At 36.9% G+C, this 18287-nt stretch overlaps 1 protein-coding gene across 1 annotated transcript in view; it reads left to right on the top strand.

Moving 5' to 3' along the window:
* The first annotated feature begins 228 nt into the window (after window positions 1-228).
* Window positions 229-18287, top strand: part of LOC132552312 (uncharacterized) — a 36718-nt gene continuing 18659 nt past the window's right edge. The window contains exon 1 of the mRNA XM_060216472.1: window positions 229-325. Within this exon, the coding sequence (XP_060072455.1) occupies window positions 229-325 (97 nt within the window). The remainder of the gene's footprint in view (window positions 326-18287) is intronic.

The following is an 18287-nucleotide window of genomic DNA, read 5'->3' as shown; positions in this document are numbered from 1 at the left end:
TTCAAGGTAAGATTTAAATACTCAAACATAACTTGACTTTTTTATTAATATTATGGTAAATTGTACCGTCTTAAGTTTGTTACAAAAGAAATATATTGGAAATTGTAAAATTATATATACAAAATGTATGATTGTTTATAAGGTAATATAAGGTAATGGGGAAAAAGAACACACATACTAACAACTTACAGTGGTTATGTTAAACCGACACATCACAATTTGAACGCTATGGTAGAGGTACGTCTTTGGCAGATGCCTTATTTTGATGATAAACGTTACGAGACGCAAACGTTTGAAACTAATTATAGAAGTGATGAACGTGCTGGTATGAAGTGAGGACAGAAGATAAAGTGAAGTATTTAGGATGGTTTATCTGGCTACACCTATAGACATAGCACTGAAATACAAGGCTGGTTATGTTTCCTACAGTAATTGTAATGCTGAAATATCACAACATATATAAACATGGATTTATTCGATCTGCAAAAATATGTTGTAGCTTTAGTTTTGACGGTGACGTAGAATCGATGCTCCTTTCAGGAAACATATTGTTCTGATAAGAGTCTAAAAAACGAATGCTTATGCTTTTTGTAAAAAGGTAAAGAAAATCATAAAGTAGCTATGACTATTGTGTCCGCTTACAAACTTGTTCATAGCTTTAATGTGTATAAGGAAAAGGGAAATTGTAGAAATCATTGTATTCATAGAAATAAGTAAGGAACTATGATAGTATGTCTGATGTTAGACATGCTTTTGTTGACGTTTGATGATAAGAGTTTTTTATTCATTGTTTATTCGTACAAATAAATTAACAAATGTAATTTGAACAAGAAATTTCTTCCTCAAGTTTGCCCACTTAGTTAATCAAAATATGGCAGATTTGCGTATGAATGACGCAATTATGGATTCTATTTACAGCTACCATAAATCGCAACACCAGAAAAGATTGGTTTTTCAACACAGATATATAACTTCAGTCTTAGAGTTTTTTTATGACGCGACAATGTATGGAGTGTGAAATGAGTATGATAACTAAGTCAGTCGGTGTACCAAAATTAGATTGATTATTCATTGAAATTAAAATAGTGGTTAGGTTTAGAATTCGCAAATGCTCTGTGTTGTTTAAAATATATGCAATATTGAAATAAATGAAATTTCGGAGCTACTGTACCTCCATATCTAGATTGTGACTTTTTTTTTAAATAATTTTGCTTTTCCTCAGTCTAAATAATGTATACTACATCAATACTGTGAGTCTGTGTGTTGTGAATGACAGTAGTATATTGAGTCTGTGTGTTGTATATGACAACAGTATATTGATTCTGTGTGTTGTGAATGACAACAGTGTATTGAGTCTGTGTGTTGTGAAGGACAACAGTGTATTGAGTCTGTGTGTTGTGAATGACAACAGTATATTGAGTCTGTTTGTTGTGAATGACAACAGTATATTGAGTCTGTGTGTTGTGAATGACAACTGTATATTGAGTCTGTGTGTTAAGAATGACAACTGTATATTGAGTCTGTGTGTTAAGAATGACAACAGTATATTGAATCTGTGTGTTTAAATGAACAGTATATTGAGCCTGTGTATTGTAATGACAACAGTATATTGAGTCTGTGTGTTGTATATGACAACAGTATATGTGGGGATTTTTGTCTTTATTATGGTAAATCTAGTATACTGTGTATTAGAAATACACATTTCAGTATATCGTGTCTTGGTAGTTTGTATTAATAGTACATTAAGTCAGTACGTTGTAACAACACTAAACTCGGGTTCCTTATACTGTGCATGGCATTAATATATTGAGTCTGTTCGTGCTGTGAATGGGAAGTAAATTAGGTGTGTAATGTGTCGGTGTTAAATGTTTGTGTTTCTTCAAGTCCATCAGTCAAGTCCATCAGTCATGTCGTGTGTTGATGTGTCTTTTCTATTACTTGTCAGTAACCAACTTAGATTCCACAGGTTTTCTTTACACTGAAATTCATTCAATACTAGCAAAGTAATGGAACAAAAAGCAGCAAATTACCTGATTATTAACATCACAGTTTCTATAGGGTTTGACGTTGAAACAGAAACAACAGACTACCTGATTATTAACATCACAGTTTCTATAGGGTTTGACGTTGAAACAGAAACAACAGACTACCTGATTATTAACATCACAGTTTCTATAGGAACTGACGTTGAAACAGAAACAACAGATTACCTGATGAATAACATCATAGCTTCTATAGGGATTGACGGACGTCGCAATCAACGCTCAATTTTCAATGTTACTACAAAGAAATCGATAAAATTTCGTTTTAAAACATTCATCACGCTATATAATTGCCAGGTTGAGCACTAATAAATATCGTCTTAAAATGACAACTCGCAGTCCGACATGCCACTAAAACAATGATAATATATGGCTTTTAGCATGACCTTAAATATTGACTATTGAATCTCGACATTGTGCGTGGTTATCTTAAACGAGAACTTATCACTAGTAAATTAGTAAGTAGAGTTGTATGCTAAATACAATATTCAAAATTGAGATTGACACATGAAAATACAAGAACTGAGTGACGAACTACTAATGAAATCACAGAAGACGACAACATGAGGTTAGTGACGAAGTACGAATGGAAACACTAAAGACGACAACATGAACTTAGTGACGAAGTACCAATGGAAACACTAAAGACGACAACATGAACTGAGTGACGAGGTACCTATGAAAACACAGAAGACGACAACGTGAACTGAGTGACGAGGTACACATGGAAACACAGAAGACGACAACGTGAACTGAGTGACGAGGTACCCATGGAAACAAAGAAGACGACAACGTGAACTGAGTGACAACACATGTGAACTGAGTGACGTGGAAAAACTGAGTGACGAGGTACCCATGGAAACACAGATGACAACATGAACTGAATGACGTGGAAAATTAAAATCGATCGAAATAAAATATCAAAACCTAGACGGAGTAGAGCAATAGCTTCAAATTTAATACCTTTCGTAATTTTTATAAGTAAGATTATTTCAAAGGTACGTTAAGTATGTAAGTACATCCTTAAGTGTGCTTGTATTCCAATAAAGTAAAACATGGCCTGCAGATTACAGTTAACCTCGGCGACTGAAAGTCCACCAGCACAGTCTATTACCTGTAATCTTGAAGATTGTACATGCAATCTTTGTACTCTTTGAGAGAAGTTTTAATTTAAACTACACCTTAGTTCGTTCGAATTAATTTATATATAAATTTCCATTAAAGAGAATCAATCTCTCGTAAAATGGTTAATGTTTACATACATACGACCATTGTGATTGGCAGGCATTTAGCCGTAGTATTTTGTTCTAAATTTCTTTAATTTGAATGCTGATATCACGCTTTGACGAAGATGAATAGATATGTTGACCATAAAAAATACTAAGAATAAAGCCGCATTGTTTCCTGGCCTCCAGGCGACCTCGACCGTTTGTCTTCTCCGTTGGTTGTAGAACATGATTCAGGCTGGAGAATATTGCATTATCTATCGAATGGTAACATAGCGATAGGTGTAAACAACAATGATTCGGACATACGTATGTAAATCTCTCAAAGACCTGATGGATCAAGATTGTACTGTATCAAAATACAAATACCGTTTGTTGGATTTAGTGACATGAAAATGATTATGAAGTAAAGTAATGAAGGCTTTCTATTGATCATCCAACCAACGAAAGGAATCTATATCTGTTGTTAAAGGGATCTGAATATACATTTGATAAGAAAATATTGTGTATGCTGCAGATATTCCTCGCGTCAATAATTGAAAGTAAAAATTATTTTAAATCCTAGAGACACAACAACGCTACGTACAGTTGTATTATGAATGAGGACGGTTTATCCGGAATTCTGTAACACGAATGACGCCGATGTGGCGGATGACATTTGCCAAACAGACTACGGCCGTAGACATCAAAGCCAGTATATACTGGTGACGTCTGGTTACAAAAATGTCGATCACATTTACAAAAGATAATATATAGCCATCGGAGATATACGAAATACCATAAGGGAAACAAACAGCTAATCAATTATCCCTTCGACTAATGTTCTAGAATAACGGAGCGTACCAAAACTGTCTGGTTTTTTAACATTTCGTCACTACACAAAAACATGTTCATGAGTTCGTATTTATTTCAATGGGTTATCAATTCATATAATTGAGGTATATGTTCTTTTAAATGAAAAAATAAATAAAACTTAGATGGTCTTCGTACAAAATATTTCACGCATTATGTGTTCATAATGTTTTAACAAATATTTTATAGATTATTGTGGACAACACATTCTTAGCGTCATAAAAGGACTGCATTCCACATATTTATTTATGTAATCCAAAATGGCTGAGGTCCAATGTTTTGTATGATATGTATTTTTTTTTCTGAAGAAGAAAGGGTTTTCCTCAAATAAAATTGCTCACTTGCAGAAACAATAATAAGTGAGAGGTGGCATCATGATGTAACCACATACATATACTGCATGTCAACAGTCCCCCATTGTCCAAACAAGGATAACATAATACTGTGGCGACACAAAGTGTAAGATATATCACAACGTCAGCACACAAGACGAAGCAAACCAGTGATGAAAGTCAGAAATCGCCACCATAACATGTCGTTAAATAGGCAAGCAGTACAAAGCTTAGAATATTGTCATCGACAGTCAAGAACAGGTGTCCTAAATTAATTAAGATCTACACATAAATTATATAGACGGTAAATATTAATGTATAATTGTAATTATCAAGGAATTATAATAACTGCGCATTGAAGATTGTACAAAAACCACATGGTTTATGTAAACTTATAGGTAGATAAGGCTGAGTGCAACAAGGCATAAAGCTGTATCGCACAGCTGTTTTGCCCTCTAGGACTCGTCCGTTATGCTAAGGAATTAAATTTTGAAGTCTGAGAGGTGAATGAAGAAAATCTGAAATAACTGAAAGAAATTTAAAAAAAAAAAAACTCAATCTTAATGGGGAGGTGTAATAGCTTCATAATTCAATACTTTTCAATAAATTCTATATGTCTGATAATGACAGAACAATAACGAGTACATGTGTATATTCTGAACCATGCCCCTATTCAAATGAAATTAAGATGTGGCATGCAGATTACGGAAAGGAAAACCTCGGGGACTAAAAGTCCACCAGCAGCGTCTACCATCTGCAATCTGAAAGTCTACAAAAGACACACATCATGTGATATGTTTTACTGAATTCAAGTTCATATAAAAACGATTGTTTGTCGTGTATTATCAAAGATATGAACAGGATCAGGACGTTACTAGGTTACAGGGTCTCACCTTTATGATTAACACATATATATTTGCGATTCTTTGGTCTAATAATAATCGTCTAGTGTTAACTATCGGTCATTACCTGGAATCACAACTTCCTTTTACAGTAGATTATAACAAGACAGATATTTTACCATGGTATGGCTTGGACACCAGAAAAAAATTAATTTAAAACATAGCACGAAACGAGCCCTTACATAGGTTTTGCACCATCATTATATTTCTACCGATTCTAAAACATCCACAAATTATAAGAGAGCTCATACACACGATAGGTCCTTTTTCCATCAGAACAAAAAATGTTACCAAGGTATCAACGAAAATAGAAGGCGTGTCGAACACCGTATTTGTTTCCTTTACAAACCTTGGATATACGGAGGTGATTCAACATATAATGTTGCTACTAAATTTCTATATTTTTAAGCGTATACTGAAAGCTGCCCTTTGTAGAAACACTTTTTCGCGTCGTTTTCTTTTATGTCAACATGATAGATGTTGTCCATGAGACCGAAGACAATTTCTATTGCGCTGTTTATGTCGTATTTGAGAGAAAATTTTTCTTCGAGAAACCAACTTTTTTAAGATGATATGACCCGTGATGGTCTTGTAGACTTCATCGTGTGATTTTTCTTCATTTAATGTTTACATATGGCATAGTGTTACGAATTATAAATCTGACGTGCAGGAAAACATTATAGCCATTCTGCGATAAGTTCAACATGCCAGGACAAAGCAAATAAAAGATAACTGCCCTTTTACTGAGGATAAGGACCGTCTAGACACCAACACAACATACAACCCACTAATAGCACCCACTGCACGCTCCTCCGTTCACTTTAACGTGTGGAAATACACGCAAATGATATACCATTTGATTTTTATGTAATGCGTTACATTGTACGACAAAGTAGGTCGTGTTGTTGCCATCTTTTTACATGAAGGAGACCATTAGACCAATGTATTTTTCATAACATCCATGACCGGGCTGCAGTGGACGAGCGAATGCATGAATGAATTTAAAGTATGCTTCTTTCATATACTACATTTGTATATGTTCAACACGTATATATCAACTTATGTTATCGTCACATGACTGTTATAAGACATCAGTTTAAGAAACTCTTGTTAATAGGTAAATAAAACATCGAATCATCAAAACTTCATTGCGACACCGTTGCCCTACCAACCGCCGAATGTTGACGCGCATCCAATCGTCTAAAACATCCTCGTAAGAATTACTAGCACGCAAGACGTTTTTATATACAAAATAATTTATTATAGGTTCTTATCGTATCCGCGATCATAACTGTTATAATAATTATGATTCAAAGAAATAATATCAAAACTGCGAGTGTGTTCATTACATCAATGAGAGCATACATTTGATGTAATTTGATCGTAGAGCTGATGTAGTGTGTTACAGATAGCATTTCTGCTATTTCTAATACAAGCTGATAACCTTCTATCGTTGAGTTCATAAAACTGAGGTAATTTATTTAGGTCACTATATCAACATTAAAAGTCTCCCTCATACGTCTGTATTCGCTCTAATATGATATCAACACAGCGACTGAAACTGAACTATGAAAATAATAAAAACAATTAAAATAATGCTGTTTTATTGTCTTTAATAGTACAAGTCAACCTCAAAACGCTGATTGTCATAATTAAGTTCCACTTTAGGATAGTGAAATCGATATACGGCTGTTTCGCAAAACGAGAATTTTATAATAGTTATCAAACAAATACAAAGGGTGTGACAAAAAAACATTCAAGAATGAAAGTTTCTCATCCAAGGTGCTCCAGGAGATTTTCTGTGACTAACTCAGATCAAACTGACATCTGTTTAAAGTCTTAGGGCATTATACTTCATCAAATTCAATCTTGTTATTTGTCAACATTGCATCATGCCCCGGCTGTCACAAAAACAGAAGGAAATGGCTGTAGGCATGATCCAAGATTAAAAGTCTCAGCGCCGAGTGACACAGCATTTGGTTGCAGTTTTAAGACAGTTCACCATTTGGTAAATCGCTCGAATCACACTGGGTCACTCCTGGTCGTCCCTAAAGTAGTCGACCACGCAAAATGGCTGCTAGGGATAACTGTCGTATACGGTTAATGCTCTTGCGCAATCGATTCTTGACCGCAGTAGCTTAGGACCCCAACACACCGTCATTGGGCCTTACAGCATTGGATTTTTCTGCAAAACTGGGACGGACAACGCACAGTGTAGAGGCAAGGAAGAGAGAGTTCTGCGAACACCACAGCAAGATAATGCACTAGCGAACACCAGTGGCGTCAACATCACTTTTCTGCAGCAGAATAGATTGTGGTGTTAGATTGGCAAACAAAATCATCTGATTTGTAGCCAATTGAGAGTGTTTTCGGTGTTCTTGAACAACGCGTGTGAAAACGTGAAAATCAGCTTTCAATCTTGCAGAGCTGGTTCAAGTTTTCAACGATAAATGGAGCAACTCCCTCCTCCTTCGATAAACATGTTTTTTTTTACCTCTTCAGCAGTGTTTGTACCCGTCTCTAATAGTGTTACATTTGTAATCAACCCGCATCTCATTTAACATCGAATATACCAAGTGAATGCGAAGTTTTATAATTAAACATGACGGCAGTTTTATCCGATTTGATCAGTTATGTTACCTGTATGTGATCGATATGGATTCATAAAGGGGTAATTAATTAGTATTGAACCATGAAATACCATTACCTTTATTTTAGTTTAATAATTAAAACACGATCATTTTAGTAATATAGTTGGTAAATCATCAAGTGAAATGGCATGCTTCTGGACTTTCTGACTCAGGAAACCACTCAGATTTAAGGGAAATTTTACACAAGGAAACGTTATGGTTGTAAAATCTTTGTAGTTTGGCGTACAGCCTATTTCTTACGACCACAAACGACTAAAATCTGCTTTAATTTTTCCGAATTGAAAGTAGCCGAGGGATTCCCAATAATGATTTCTCGTCAATAGCAGATTACGGATTAGCATATAACGTTTTCTTCTTCCTATCGTTGCTAGGCATCCGTATGGTTCAATAAAGCAGACAAAGAACCTAGCGATTAGCTAATGAGCCACTGAAAACGTGACTACCATGATGTTGGGAGTACGCTGTAATCATTAGCTTACCAGTATCAGCGTCGCGTGACTTACGACACACAGACCATGTCCGCTTGTTAAAGTCTATATATATATTGCTTATTTCTTCTATTACTGTGTCTCAGTTAAATCAAGTCAATCAAGCTGACTAATTGAGGCGTCGGTTATTCCGAAAAACTCGAAATCTGCAATTAATCATCCAGATTAGAAAAAAAATGGTGTCACATAAAATCAACACTGATTCTTCGTTCTTGTTTTGCTTTTGAACCCAAAACCATGAAGCGGGCAGTGAAAGTCAGCATTATTTCTTTCATTTATGTCAGTTATTTGTGAACAGTTACCAAAAACACGACCTTTAACATATACACAAGGACCACCAGGTTTCATTCCAATGAGTTGGCCTGTTCTGTACCCACGTGTATTTTATTTACTTTATCGTGTAGGGCTTAATGACATGACCTTTTGTGAAATGAAAACTGACAAACCCAAAGTTTAATACAAATTATAGCAAGTAATTAATGGGTCTATTATCTTCAAAGCAATAATTTGATAGAAATTTACAAAAAAAAGTAAACTATTGCAAAATTAATTGGGAACTACTTTTGCGCGTTTTGATTTCCGCCACTGTCTGAAGCGTTTCTCTCGTCGAATTGTCCATTCTTTCATTGTTAAGAGATCAGACATTCATAGCCCTCGTCGCTGGTGTAAATAACCCTCGGACGTTTTTGAACAAGGAGGGAACAATGTTGTCAGTATTACAGTTAATGTTAAATTCGTTACCATCAATTAGTCCTCCAAACACAAATGGAAATGAATGCAAACGCTGTCTGTGTGAGCGTTAGACATGGTGACTTCGACGAGCACGAAGTTGCCCCAGTCGAAGTTGATGGTATCATGAAAACTCAGAACGCGTTTTGAGTGTAATTAACATGTGGATTAAATTGTTTTGTTTAAAAACAGCTGTAATGATTAATTGATGCCTCGGCAGTAAAACAACACCTACCTATCGCGGCAGAATCTGTATTCTGCATATGTGAAGTGTGGAAGTATTAAACAACAAAACATCACAATTGCTTGTCTCACTTTTTCTGAAAATAACCGAATAGATTCATTTTCACCAATACGGCGTACTGTCCACGTCTCCTATGGTATCTAATTGAAGAGGTCAAGGACCATTATTGACAATACCTAACTATAGCTTCGCCTGAGTACAGGGTAATTCCCGCTGGCTCGTTCTGTATGTCCATGTTCATACGAATCGGACATTGAATTATTGCTGTCATAAATACGGTGGACTACCAGACTGGAAATATTTCGATCATTTAACACAGCTGTAAATATACCAACACAAAATACTTGTCCAGACAGGCCACATTTCTTGTGGCATGGAGTTAACTGCCAGTTGTTACTTTATTATTGTGGTATCGCCAACATCGCCCTAAAGAATAACAAACAACATATTTCACCCTTCATTTATCAGGAAACGCTACATATTATCTTTCCTTTCTCAATAAAAATCAAGATGGTTTCTCTATTGTGAAATCCATATTTGTTTTATCATATCAATTTACATAACAGCTCATTTTTCACGATGGTTGTGCGGAGCAGTGTAACGCACTCGCTTGCACTGGTGTCCGGAGTTCGATCACCTGACCGACCACGTGATTGTCTCCAAGGCCGACAAGAGTTATTGATATTGGTTGGAATAACTTGCTACACAATTGTTGTAAAAGAAAATAAGTTTTATTTGTCGCTTTTTGAAATTTTCTTTTTTATTCACTCTCCATCTCTCTCTTCTAAAACTGCCTTGTCTGGGTTTTTTTTAATCAACTGTAACAGTTATTATATTATATTCTAAAACACGATTAAAAAATAAAACAGAAACAGGATATTGTACTTTTTTCTAAGTGTTGAGGACGTCCTGTTCCTGAGTTGTGCAGATGACTGTGAATCCCTTTGAATATTTAATCACAGCTGTCACATTAACATAGAATTCCCTAACTGATGTAGACTTGTAGACTCAACTTGCATCATTGACAAGGTGGCAAATCTAGAACAATGCGTTTTGTCATGAAATATTCAAAGATGCCGAGAAGACATAGCTGCATCATGTGCACACAATGTATAATTGTATGTTCGTTGCAATAGTGCGACTATAAACCCTGTTCTGTGGCAGTGGAAGTAAAGGGAAATCAAGTAACAAGTACTATATTTTAGAGTTTCACTTAGAAAACTAAATAATTTAAAAAAAAAAAGATTATTTTTTCAAAAAGGACAATGCTATGATTGTATCCTGACTCAAATGCACTAGATGCATTGGGATTTTTTTTTTTTTTTTAATTTGATTTTTTTTTTTTTTTCATTTATATTTATTTATCTTTTTTTTTTAATTTTATATTTTTTTTCTTTTTCAACTATAAAATACGAAATCGTATTCAATAAGTGGTTATGAAGCATATATTACAAGCGATTCCGAAATATGATTTTGTTTGTATAGCGATACAGGTGTTTAGAACATCTGGTTGTCCTTATGTATACACGTGTATCGAGTGATGCATTAATATAACACCAAACGCTATTGTGGTGCAACTTGTAGTCATACTGAAAATTGGCTAGTAATATTCTATCCTATTGCTGTCTACATTATCATGTGACATACAGGTCTTTTCTAAATATCTACGTAACGTGACCTGTAGCTAACGGTGCCATCTGGCTCACTACAGTATATCCAAGAATAAATGTCATCAAATCAATAGCTAAAGGTCTAATCTGTGGTACCATCTATCGACCTCCTGTCAATATTTACAGGTACCCGACATTAGATAATTGAAATGTACCTTCTTATCACTATCAGCTGTATATATCTATCAATAATACTACATCATTCGTGACTGTCATCTCTACTCACCTGTATTTACTTACCTTCATTACCAGTGTACTTAAGTCTAAGTTGGAAATAGACTACCTTACCCTGACAATCCAACCCTTTGTCAATCTGTCAAAGTATTGTGGACTACGTTATCTACTTACCAATCCCATCTTATACCTATTGATCAGGAATTAGGTGTCGTAAGTACAGTTAGCTTTGCTTAGCATTGTATCGAATTTCTATTGTGAAGTATTAGTTTTTGCGAATAGTTTTGTCTGAAGTGTTTTGATGCAATCGCCATAAATGGCAGACATGTTATATTTTAGTGAAAACCTCCCTTGCAACCACTATCAATTAATAAATGAACAATGGCTGTAGTTACAGAAGATGGTTTGTTAATTTCAAAAACAAAAGAACAAAAATGAATAATTGATTACACGCGTAACTCATTGACAAAAATAGGTCATTCGATTTGCTATATAGTGTAAAATAAACTACTATCATACAGTAATACACGTAGTCAGCAGCAATATATTCAAGCTACACGCGATATAGAATGTGTTTTGTGACGAGTGTTCTAACCATTCTGGTCTTGATCCCAAATTAATTAAACCCCTGTCTTAATCATGCCGAAACTAAATTAGAAAATAATAATAATAAATTGGAATTGAAATTCCATACGAACATGCATGAGGTTATTAATTATCCACCTCATACCGTTGAAGCCTGCTCGACCCAATCAGTTTTCTGAGGACAGTTATACGGGGTTGACCTCATTTTTCAAAAAGCGTTAAGCCCATTTTGCTTCAATATGACTGACTTCAATTCAATTAAATTTCAATTAAGATAATTATAAATACAAACATAACGGTTACACTCAGTTTATTTGGTGGATGGACTTTTTCATGTGTAGCCCCTTGGAATGTTAATGAGTATGGATGTATGTACATAAATAGCTAGTTTTATGTACTAAATGTTACTATTTCAGATCATAATGTTTCCGTTCATGAATTTGTGTATCTAATAAGAAGTCCATAAAATCAATTTAATTTGTAATTTCAATTAAACAAATGGTGTAAAGTGGGAACATTTGCTCCGCCTCAAAAAAACACTTGTCATAATGTCTCTTGTCTCGTGACGCTTGTATGACGCTTACCAAGGTCAAGAATGTAACGATTGTACTAAATATAGTGTGAAGTGGTGTGTTTCATACTGATGTGTTTAGTGGCGGTGGAACAATGCTGTACCACAGTGATCTGCTGTTTATGTTATATATAAGTGTTAAGTAAGTTATATTGCTAGGCATATGTTTTATATCGTGTGTTATGTTCTGGTGGTAGGGAGATGTGTTTTATATCGTGTGTTAGGTTCTGATGGTAGGAAGATGTGTTTTATATCGTGTGTTATCGTTCTGGTGGTAGGGAAATGTGTTTTATGTCATGTGTAAGGTTTTGGTGGTAGGGTGATGCGTTTTATATCGTGTGTTAGGTTCTGGTGGTAGGGTGATGTGTTTTATATCGTGTGTAAGGTTCTGGTTGTAGGGTGATGCGTTTTATATCGTGTGTTATGTTCCGGTTGTTGGGTGATGTGTTTTATATCGTGTGTAAGGTTCTGGTTGTAGGGAGATGTGTTTTATATCGTGTGTAAGGTTCTGGTTGTAGGGAGATGTGTTTTATGTCATGTGTGGGTGGTAGGGAGATGTGTTTTATATCGTGTGTAAGGTTCTGGTTGTAGGGAGATGTGTTTTATATCGTGTGTAAGGTTCTGGTGGTAGGGAGATGTGTTTTATATCGTGTGTAAGGTTCTGGTGGTAGGGAGATGTGTTTTATATCATGTGTAAGGTTCTGGTGGTAGGGAGATGTGTTTTATATCGTGTGTAAGGATCTGGTGGTAGGGAGATGTGTTTTATATCGTGTGTAAGGTTCTGGTGGTAGGGAGATGTGTTTTATATCATGTGTAAGGTTCTGGTGGTAGGGAGATGTGTTTTATATCGTGTGTTATGTTCCGGTTGTTGGGTGATGTGTTTTATATCGTGTGTAAGGTTCTGGTTGTAGGGAGATGTGTTTTATATCGTGTGTTATGTTCCGGTTGTTGGGTGATGTGTTTTATATCGTGTGTAAGGTTCTGGTTGTAGGGAGATGTGTTTTATATCGTGTGTAAGGTTCTGGTTGTAGGGAGATGTGTTTTATATCATGTGTAAGGTTCTGGTGGTAGGGAGATGTGTTTTATATCGTGTGTTATGTTCCGGTTGTTGGGAGATGTGTTTTATATCGTGTGTAAGGTTCTGGTGGTAGGGAGATGTGTTTTATATCGTGTGTAAGGTTCTGGTGGTAGGGAGATGTGTTTTATATCGTGTGTAAGGTTCTGGTGGTAGGGAGATGTGTTTTATATCATGTGTAAGGTTCTGGTGGTAGGGAGATGTGTTTTATGTCATGTGTATGGTTCTGGTGGTAGGGAGATGTGTTTTATATCATGTGTAAGGTTCTGGTGGTAGGGAGATGTGTTTTATATCGTGTGTAAGGTTCTGGTGGTAGGGAGATGTGTTTTATATCGTGTGTAAGGTTCTGGTGGTAGGGAGATGTGTTTTATATCGTGTGTAAGGTTCTGGTGGTAGGGAGATGTGTTTTATATCGTGTGTAAGTTTCTGGTGGTAGGGAGATGTGTTTTATATCGTGTGTAAGGTTCTGGTGGTAGGGAGATGTGTTTTATATCGTGTGTTAGGTTCTGGTGGTAGGGAGATGTGTTTTATATCGTGTGTAAGGTTCTGGTTGTAGGGAGATGTGTTTTATATCGTGTGTTAGGTTCTGGTGGTAGGGAGATGTGTTTTATATCGTGTGTAAGGTTCTGGTGGTAGGGAGATGTGTTTTATATCGTGTGTAAGGTTCTGGTGGTAGGGAGATGTGTTTTATATCGTGTGTAAGGTTCTGGTGGTAGGGAGATGTGTTTTATATCGTGTGTAAGGTTCTGGTTGTAGGGAGATGTGTTTTATATCGTGTGTAAGGTTCTGGTGGTAGGGAGATGTGTTTTATATCGTGTGTAAGGATCTGGTTGTAGGGAGATGTGTTTTATATCGTTTGTAAGGTTCTGGTGGTAGGGAGATGTGTTTTATATCGTGTGTAAGGTTCTGGTTGTAGGGAGATGTGTTTTATATCGTGTGTAAGGTTCTGGTGGTAGGGAGATGTGTTTTATATCGTGTGTAAGGTTCTTGTGGTAGGGAGATGTGTTTTATATCGTGTGTAAGGTTCTGGTGGTAGGGAGATGTGTTTTATATCGTGTGTAAGGTTCTGGTGGTAGGGAGATGTGTTTTATATCGTGTGTAAGGTTCTGGTGGTAGGGAGATGTGTTTTATATCGTGTGTAAGGTTCTGGTTGTAGGGAGATGTGTTTTATATCGTGTGTAAGGTGTTCTGTGTAAGTGGTAGGGAGATGTGTTTTATATCGTGTGTAAGGTTCTGGTAAGGGAGATGTGTTTTATATCTGTGTAAGTTGTGTTTTATATCGTGTGTAAGGTTCTGTGTGTGTAAGGTTCTGGTGGTAGGAAGATGTGTTTTATATCGTGTGTAAGGTTCTGGTGGTAGGGAGATGTGTTTTATATCGTGTGTAAGGTTCTGGTGGTAGGGAGATGTGTTTTATATCGTGTGTAAGGTTCTGGTGGTAGGGAGATGTGTTTTATATCGTGTGTAAGGATCTGGTGGTAGGAAGATGTGTTTTATATCGTGTGTAAGGTTCTGGTGGTAGGGAGATGTGTTTTATATCGTGTGTAAGGTTCTGGTGGTAGGGAGATGTGTTTTATATCGTGTGTAAGGTTCTGGTGGTAGGGAGATGTGTTTTATATCGTGTGTAAGGTTCTGGTGGTATGGAGATGTGTTTTATATCGTGTGCTATGTTCTGGTGGTAGGGAGATGTGTTTTATATCGTGTGTTAGTTTCTGGTGGTAGGGTGATGTGTTTTATATCGTGTGTAAGGATCTGGTTGTAGGGAGATGTGTTTTATATCGTGTGTAAGGATCTGGTTGTAGGGAGATGTGTTTTATATCGTGTGTAAGGTTCTGGTGGTAGGGAGATGTGTTTTATATCGTGTGTAAGGTTCTGGTGGTAGGGAGATGTGTTTTATATCGTGTGTAAGGTTCCGGTGGTAGGGAGATGTGTTTTATATCGTGTGTAAGGTTCTGGTGGTAGGGAGATGTGTTTTATATCGTGTGTAAGGTTCTGGTGGTAGGGAGATGTGTTTTATATCGTGTGTAAGGTTCTGGTGGTAGGGAGATGTGTTTTATATCGTGTGTAAGGTTCTGGTGGTAGGGAGATGTTTTATATCGTGTGGTAGGTTCTGATGGTAGGAAGATGTGTTTTATATCGTGTGTAAGGTTCTGGTGGTAGGAAGATGTGTTTTATATCGTGTGTAAGGTTCTGGTGGTAGGGAGATGTTTTATATCGTGTGTAGGGAGGTTTTATATCTGTTTCTGGTGGTCGTGTGTAAGTTCTGGTGTGTAAGTTCTGGTAGGGAGATGTGTTTTATATCGTGTGTAAGGTTCTGGTGGTAGGGAGATGTGTTTTATATCGTGTGTAAGGTTCTGGTGGTAGGGAGATGTGTTTTATATCATGTGTAAGGTTCTGGTGGTAGGGAGATGTGTTTTATATCATGTGTAAGGTTCTGGTGGTAGGGAGATGTGTTTTATGTCATGTGTAAGGTTCTGGTGGTAGGGAGATGTGTTTTATATCGTGTGTCTGGTGGTAGGGAGTGTGTTTTATATCGTGGGAGATGTGTTTTATATCGTGTGTATGTGTTTTATATCGTGTGTAAGGTTCTGGTGGTAGGGAGATGTGTTTTATATCGTGTGTAAGGTTCTGGTGGTAGGGAGATGTGTTTTATATCGTGTGTAAGGTTCTGGTGGTAGGGAGATGTGTTTTATATCGTGTGTAAGGTTCTGGTGGTAGGGAGATGTGTTTTATATCGTGTGTAAGGTTCTGGTGGTAGGGAGATGTGTTTTATATCGTGTGTAAGGTTCTGGTGGTAGGGAGATGTGTTTTATATCGTGTGTAAGGTTCTGGTGGTAGGGAGATGTGTTTTATATCGTGTGTAAGGTTCTGGTGGTAGGGAGATGTGTTTTATATCGTGTGTAAGGTTCTGGTGGTAGGGAGATGTGTTTTATATCGTGTGTAAGGTTCTGGTGGTAGGAAGATGTGTTTTATATCGTGTGTAAGGTTCTGGTAGTAGGGAGATGTGTTTTATATCGTGTGTAAGGATCTGGTGGTAGGGAGATGTGTTTTATATCGTGTGTAAGGTTCTGATGGTAGGAAGATGTGTTTTATATCGTGTGTAAGGTTCTGGTGGTAGGAAGATGTGATTTATATCGTGTGTAAGGTTCTGGTTGTAGGGAGATGTGTTTTATATCGTGTGTAAGGTTCCGGTGGTAGGGAGATGTGTTTTATATCGTGTGTAAGGTTTTTTATCGTGTGTAAGGTTCTGGTGGTAGGGAGATGTGTTTTATATCGTGTGTAAGGTTCTGGTGGTAGGGAGATGTGTTTTATATCGTGTGTAAGGTTCTGGTGGTAGGGAGATGTGTTTTATATCGTGTGTAAGGTTCTGGTGGTATGTGTTTTATATCGTGTGTAAGGTTCTGGTGGTAGGGAGATGTGTTTTATATCGTGTGTAAGGTTCTGGTGGTAGGGAGATGTGTTTTATATCGTGTGTAAGGTTCTGGTGGTAGGGAGATGTGTTTTATATCGTGTGTAAGGTTCTGGTGGTAGGGAGATGTGTTTTATATCGTGTGTAAGGTTCTGGTGGTAGGGAGATGTGTTTTATATCGTGTGTAAGGTTCTGGTGGTAGGGAGATGTGTTTTATATCATGTATCGTTCTGGTAGTTGGGAAATGTGTTTTATATCATGTATCGTTCTGGTGGTAGGGAGATGTGTTTTATATCGTGTGTAAGGTTCTGGTGGTAGGGTGATGTGTTTTATATCGTGTGTAAGGATCTGGTTGTTGGGAAATGTGTTTTATATCATGTATCGTTCTGGTGGTAGGGAGATGTGTTTTATATCGTGTGTAAGGTTCTGGTGGTAGGGAGATGTGTTTTATATCGTGTGTAAGGTTCTGGTGGTAGGGAGATGTGTTTATATCGTGTGTAAGGTTCTGGTGGTAGGGAGATGTGTTTTATATCGTGTGTATCGTTCTGGTGGTAAGGAAATGTGTTTTATATCGTGTGTAAGGTTCTGGTGGTAGGGAGATGTGTTTTATATCGTGTGTAAGGTTCTGGTGGTAGGGAGATGTGTTTTATATCGTGTGTAAGGTTCTGGTGGTAGGGAGATGTGTTTTATATCGTGTGTAAGGTTCTGGTGGTAGGGAGATGTGTTTTATATCGTGTGTAAGGTTCTGGTGGTAGGGAGATGTGTTTTATATCGTGTGTAAGGTTCTGGTGGTAGGGAGATGTGTTTTATATCGTGTGTAAGGTTCTGGTGGTAGGGAGATGTGTTTTATATCGTGTGTAAGGTTCCGGTGGTAGGGAGATGTGTTTTATATCATGTATCGTTCTGGTGGTAGGGAAATGTGTTTTATATCATGTATCGTTCTGGTAGTAGGGAGATGTGTTTTATATCGTGTGTAAGGTTCTGGTGGTAGGGAGATGTGTTTTATATCGTGTGTAAGGTTCTGGTGGTAGGGAGATGTGTTTTATATCGTGTGTAAGGTTCTGGTGGTAGGGAGATGTGTTTTATATCGTGTGTAAGGTTCTGGTGGTAGGGAGATGTGTTTTATATCGTGTGTAAGGTTCTGGTGGTAGGGAGATGTGTTTTATATCGTGTGTAAGGTTCTGGTGGTAGGGAGATGTGTTTTATATCGTGTGTAAGGTTCTGGTGGTAGGGAGATGTGTTTTATATCGTGTGTAAGGTTCTGGTTGTAGGGAGATGTGTTTTATATCATGTATCGTTCTGGTGGTAGGGAGATGTGTTTTATATCGTGTGTAAGGTTC

Source organism: Ylistrum balloti, unplaced genomic scaffold, assembly GCF_031769215.1.
Source record: "Ylistrum balloti isolate Yb309-2 unplaced genomic scaffold, AGI_CSIRO_Ybal_v1 Utg370242, whole genome shotgun sequence".
Lineage (NCBI taxonomy): Eukaryota > Metazoa > Mollusca > Bivalvia > Pectinida > Pectinidae > Ylistrum > Ylistrum balloti.
Note: the sequence above shows the minus strand (reverse complement) of the source record. Positions and strands in the feature narration are given on the sequence as shown.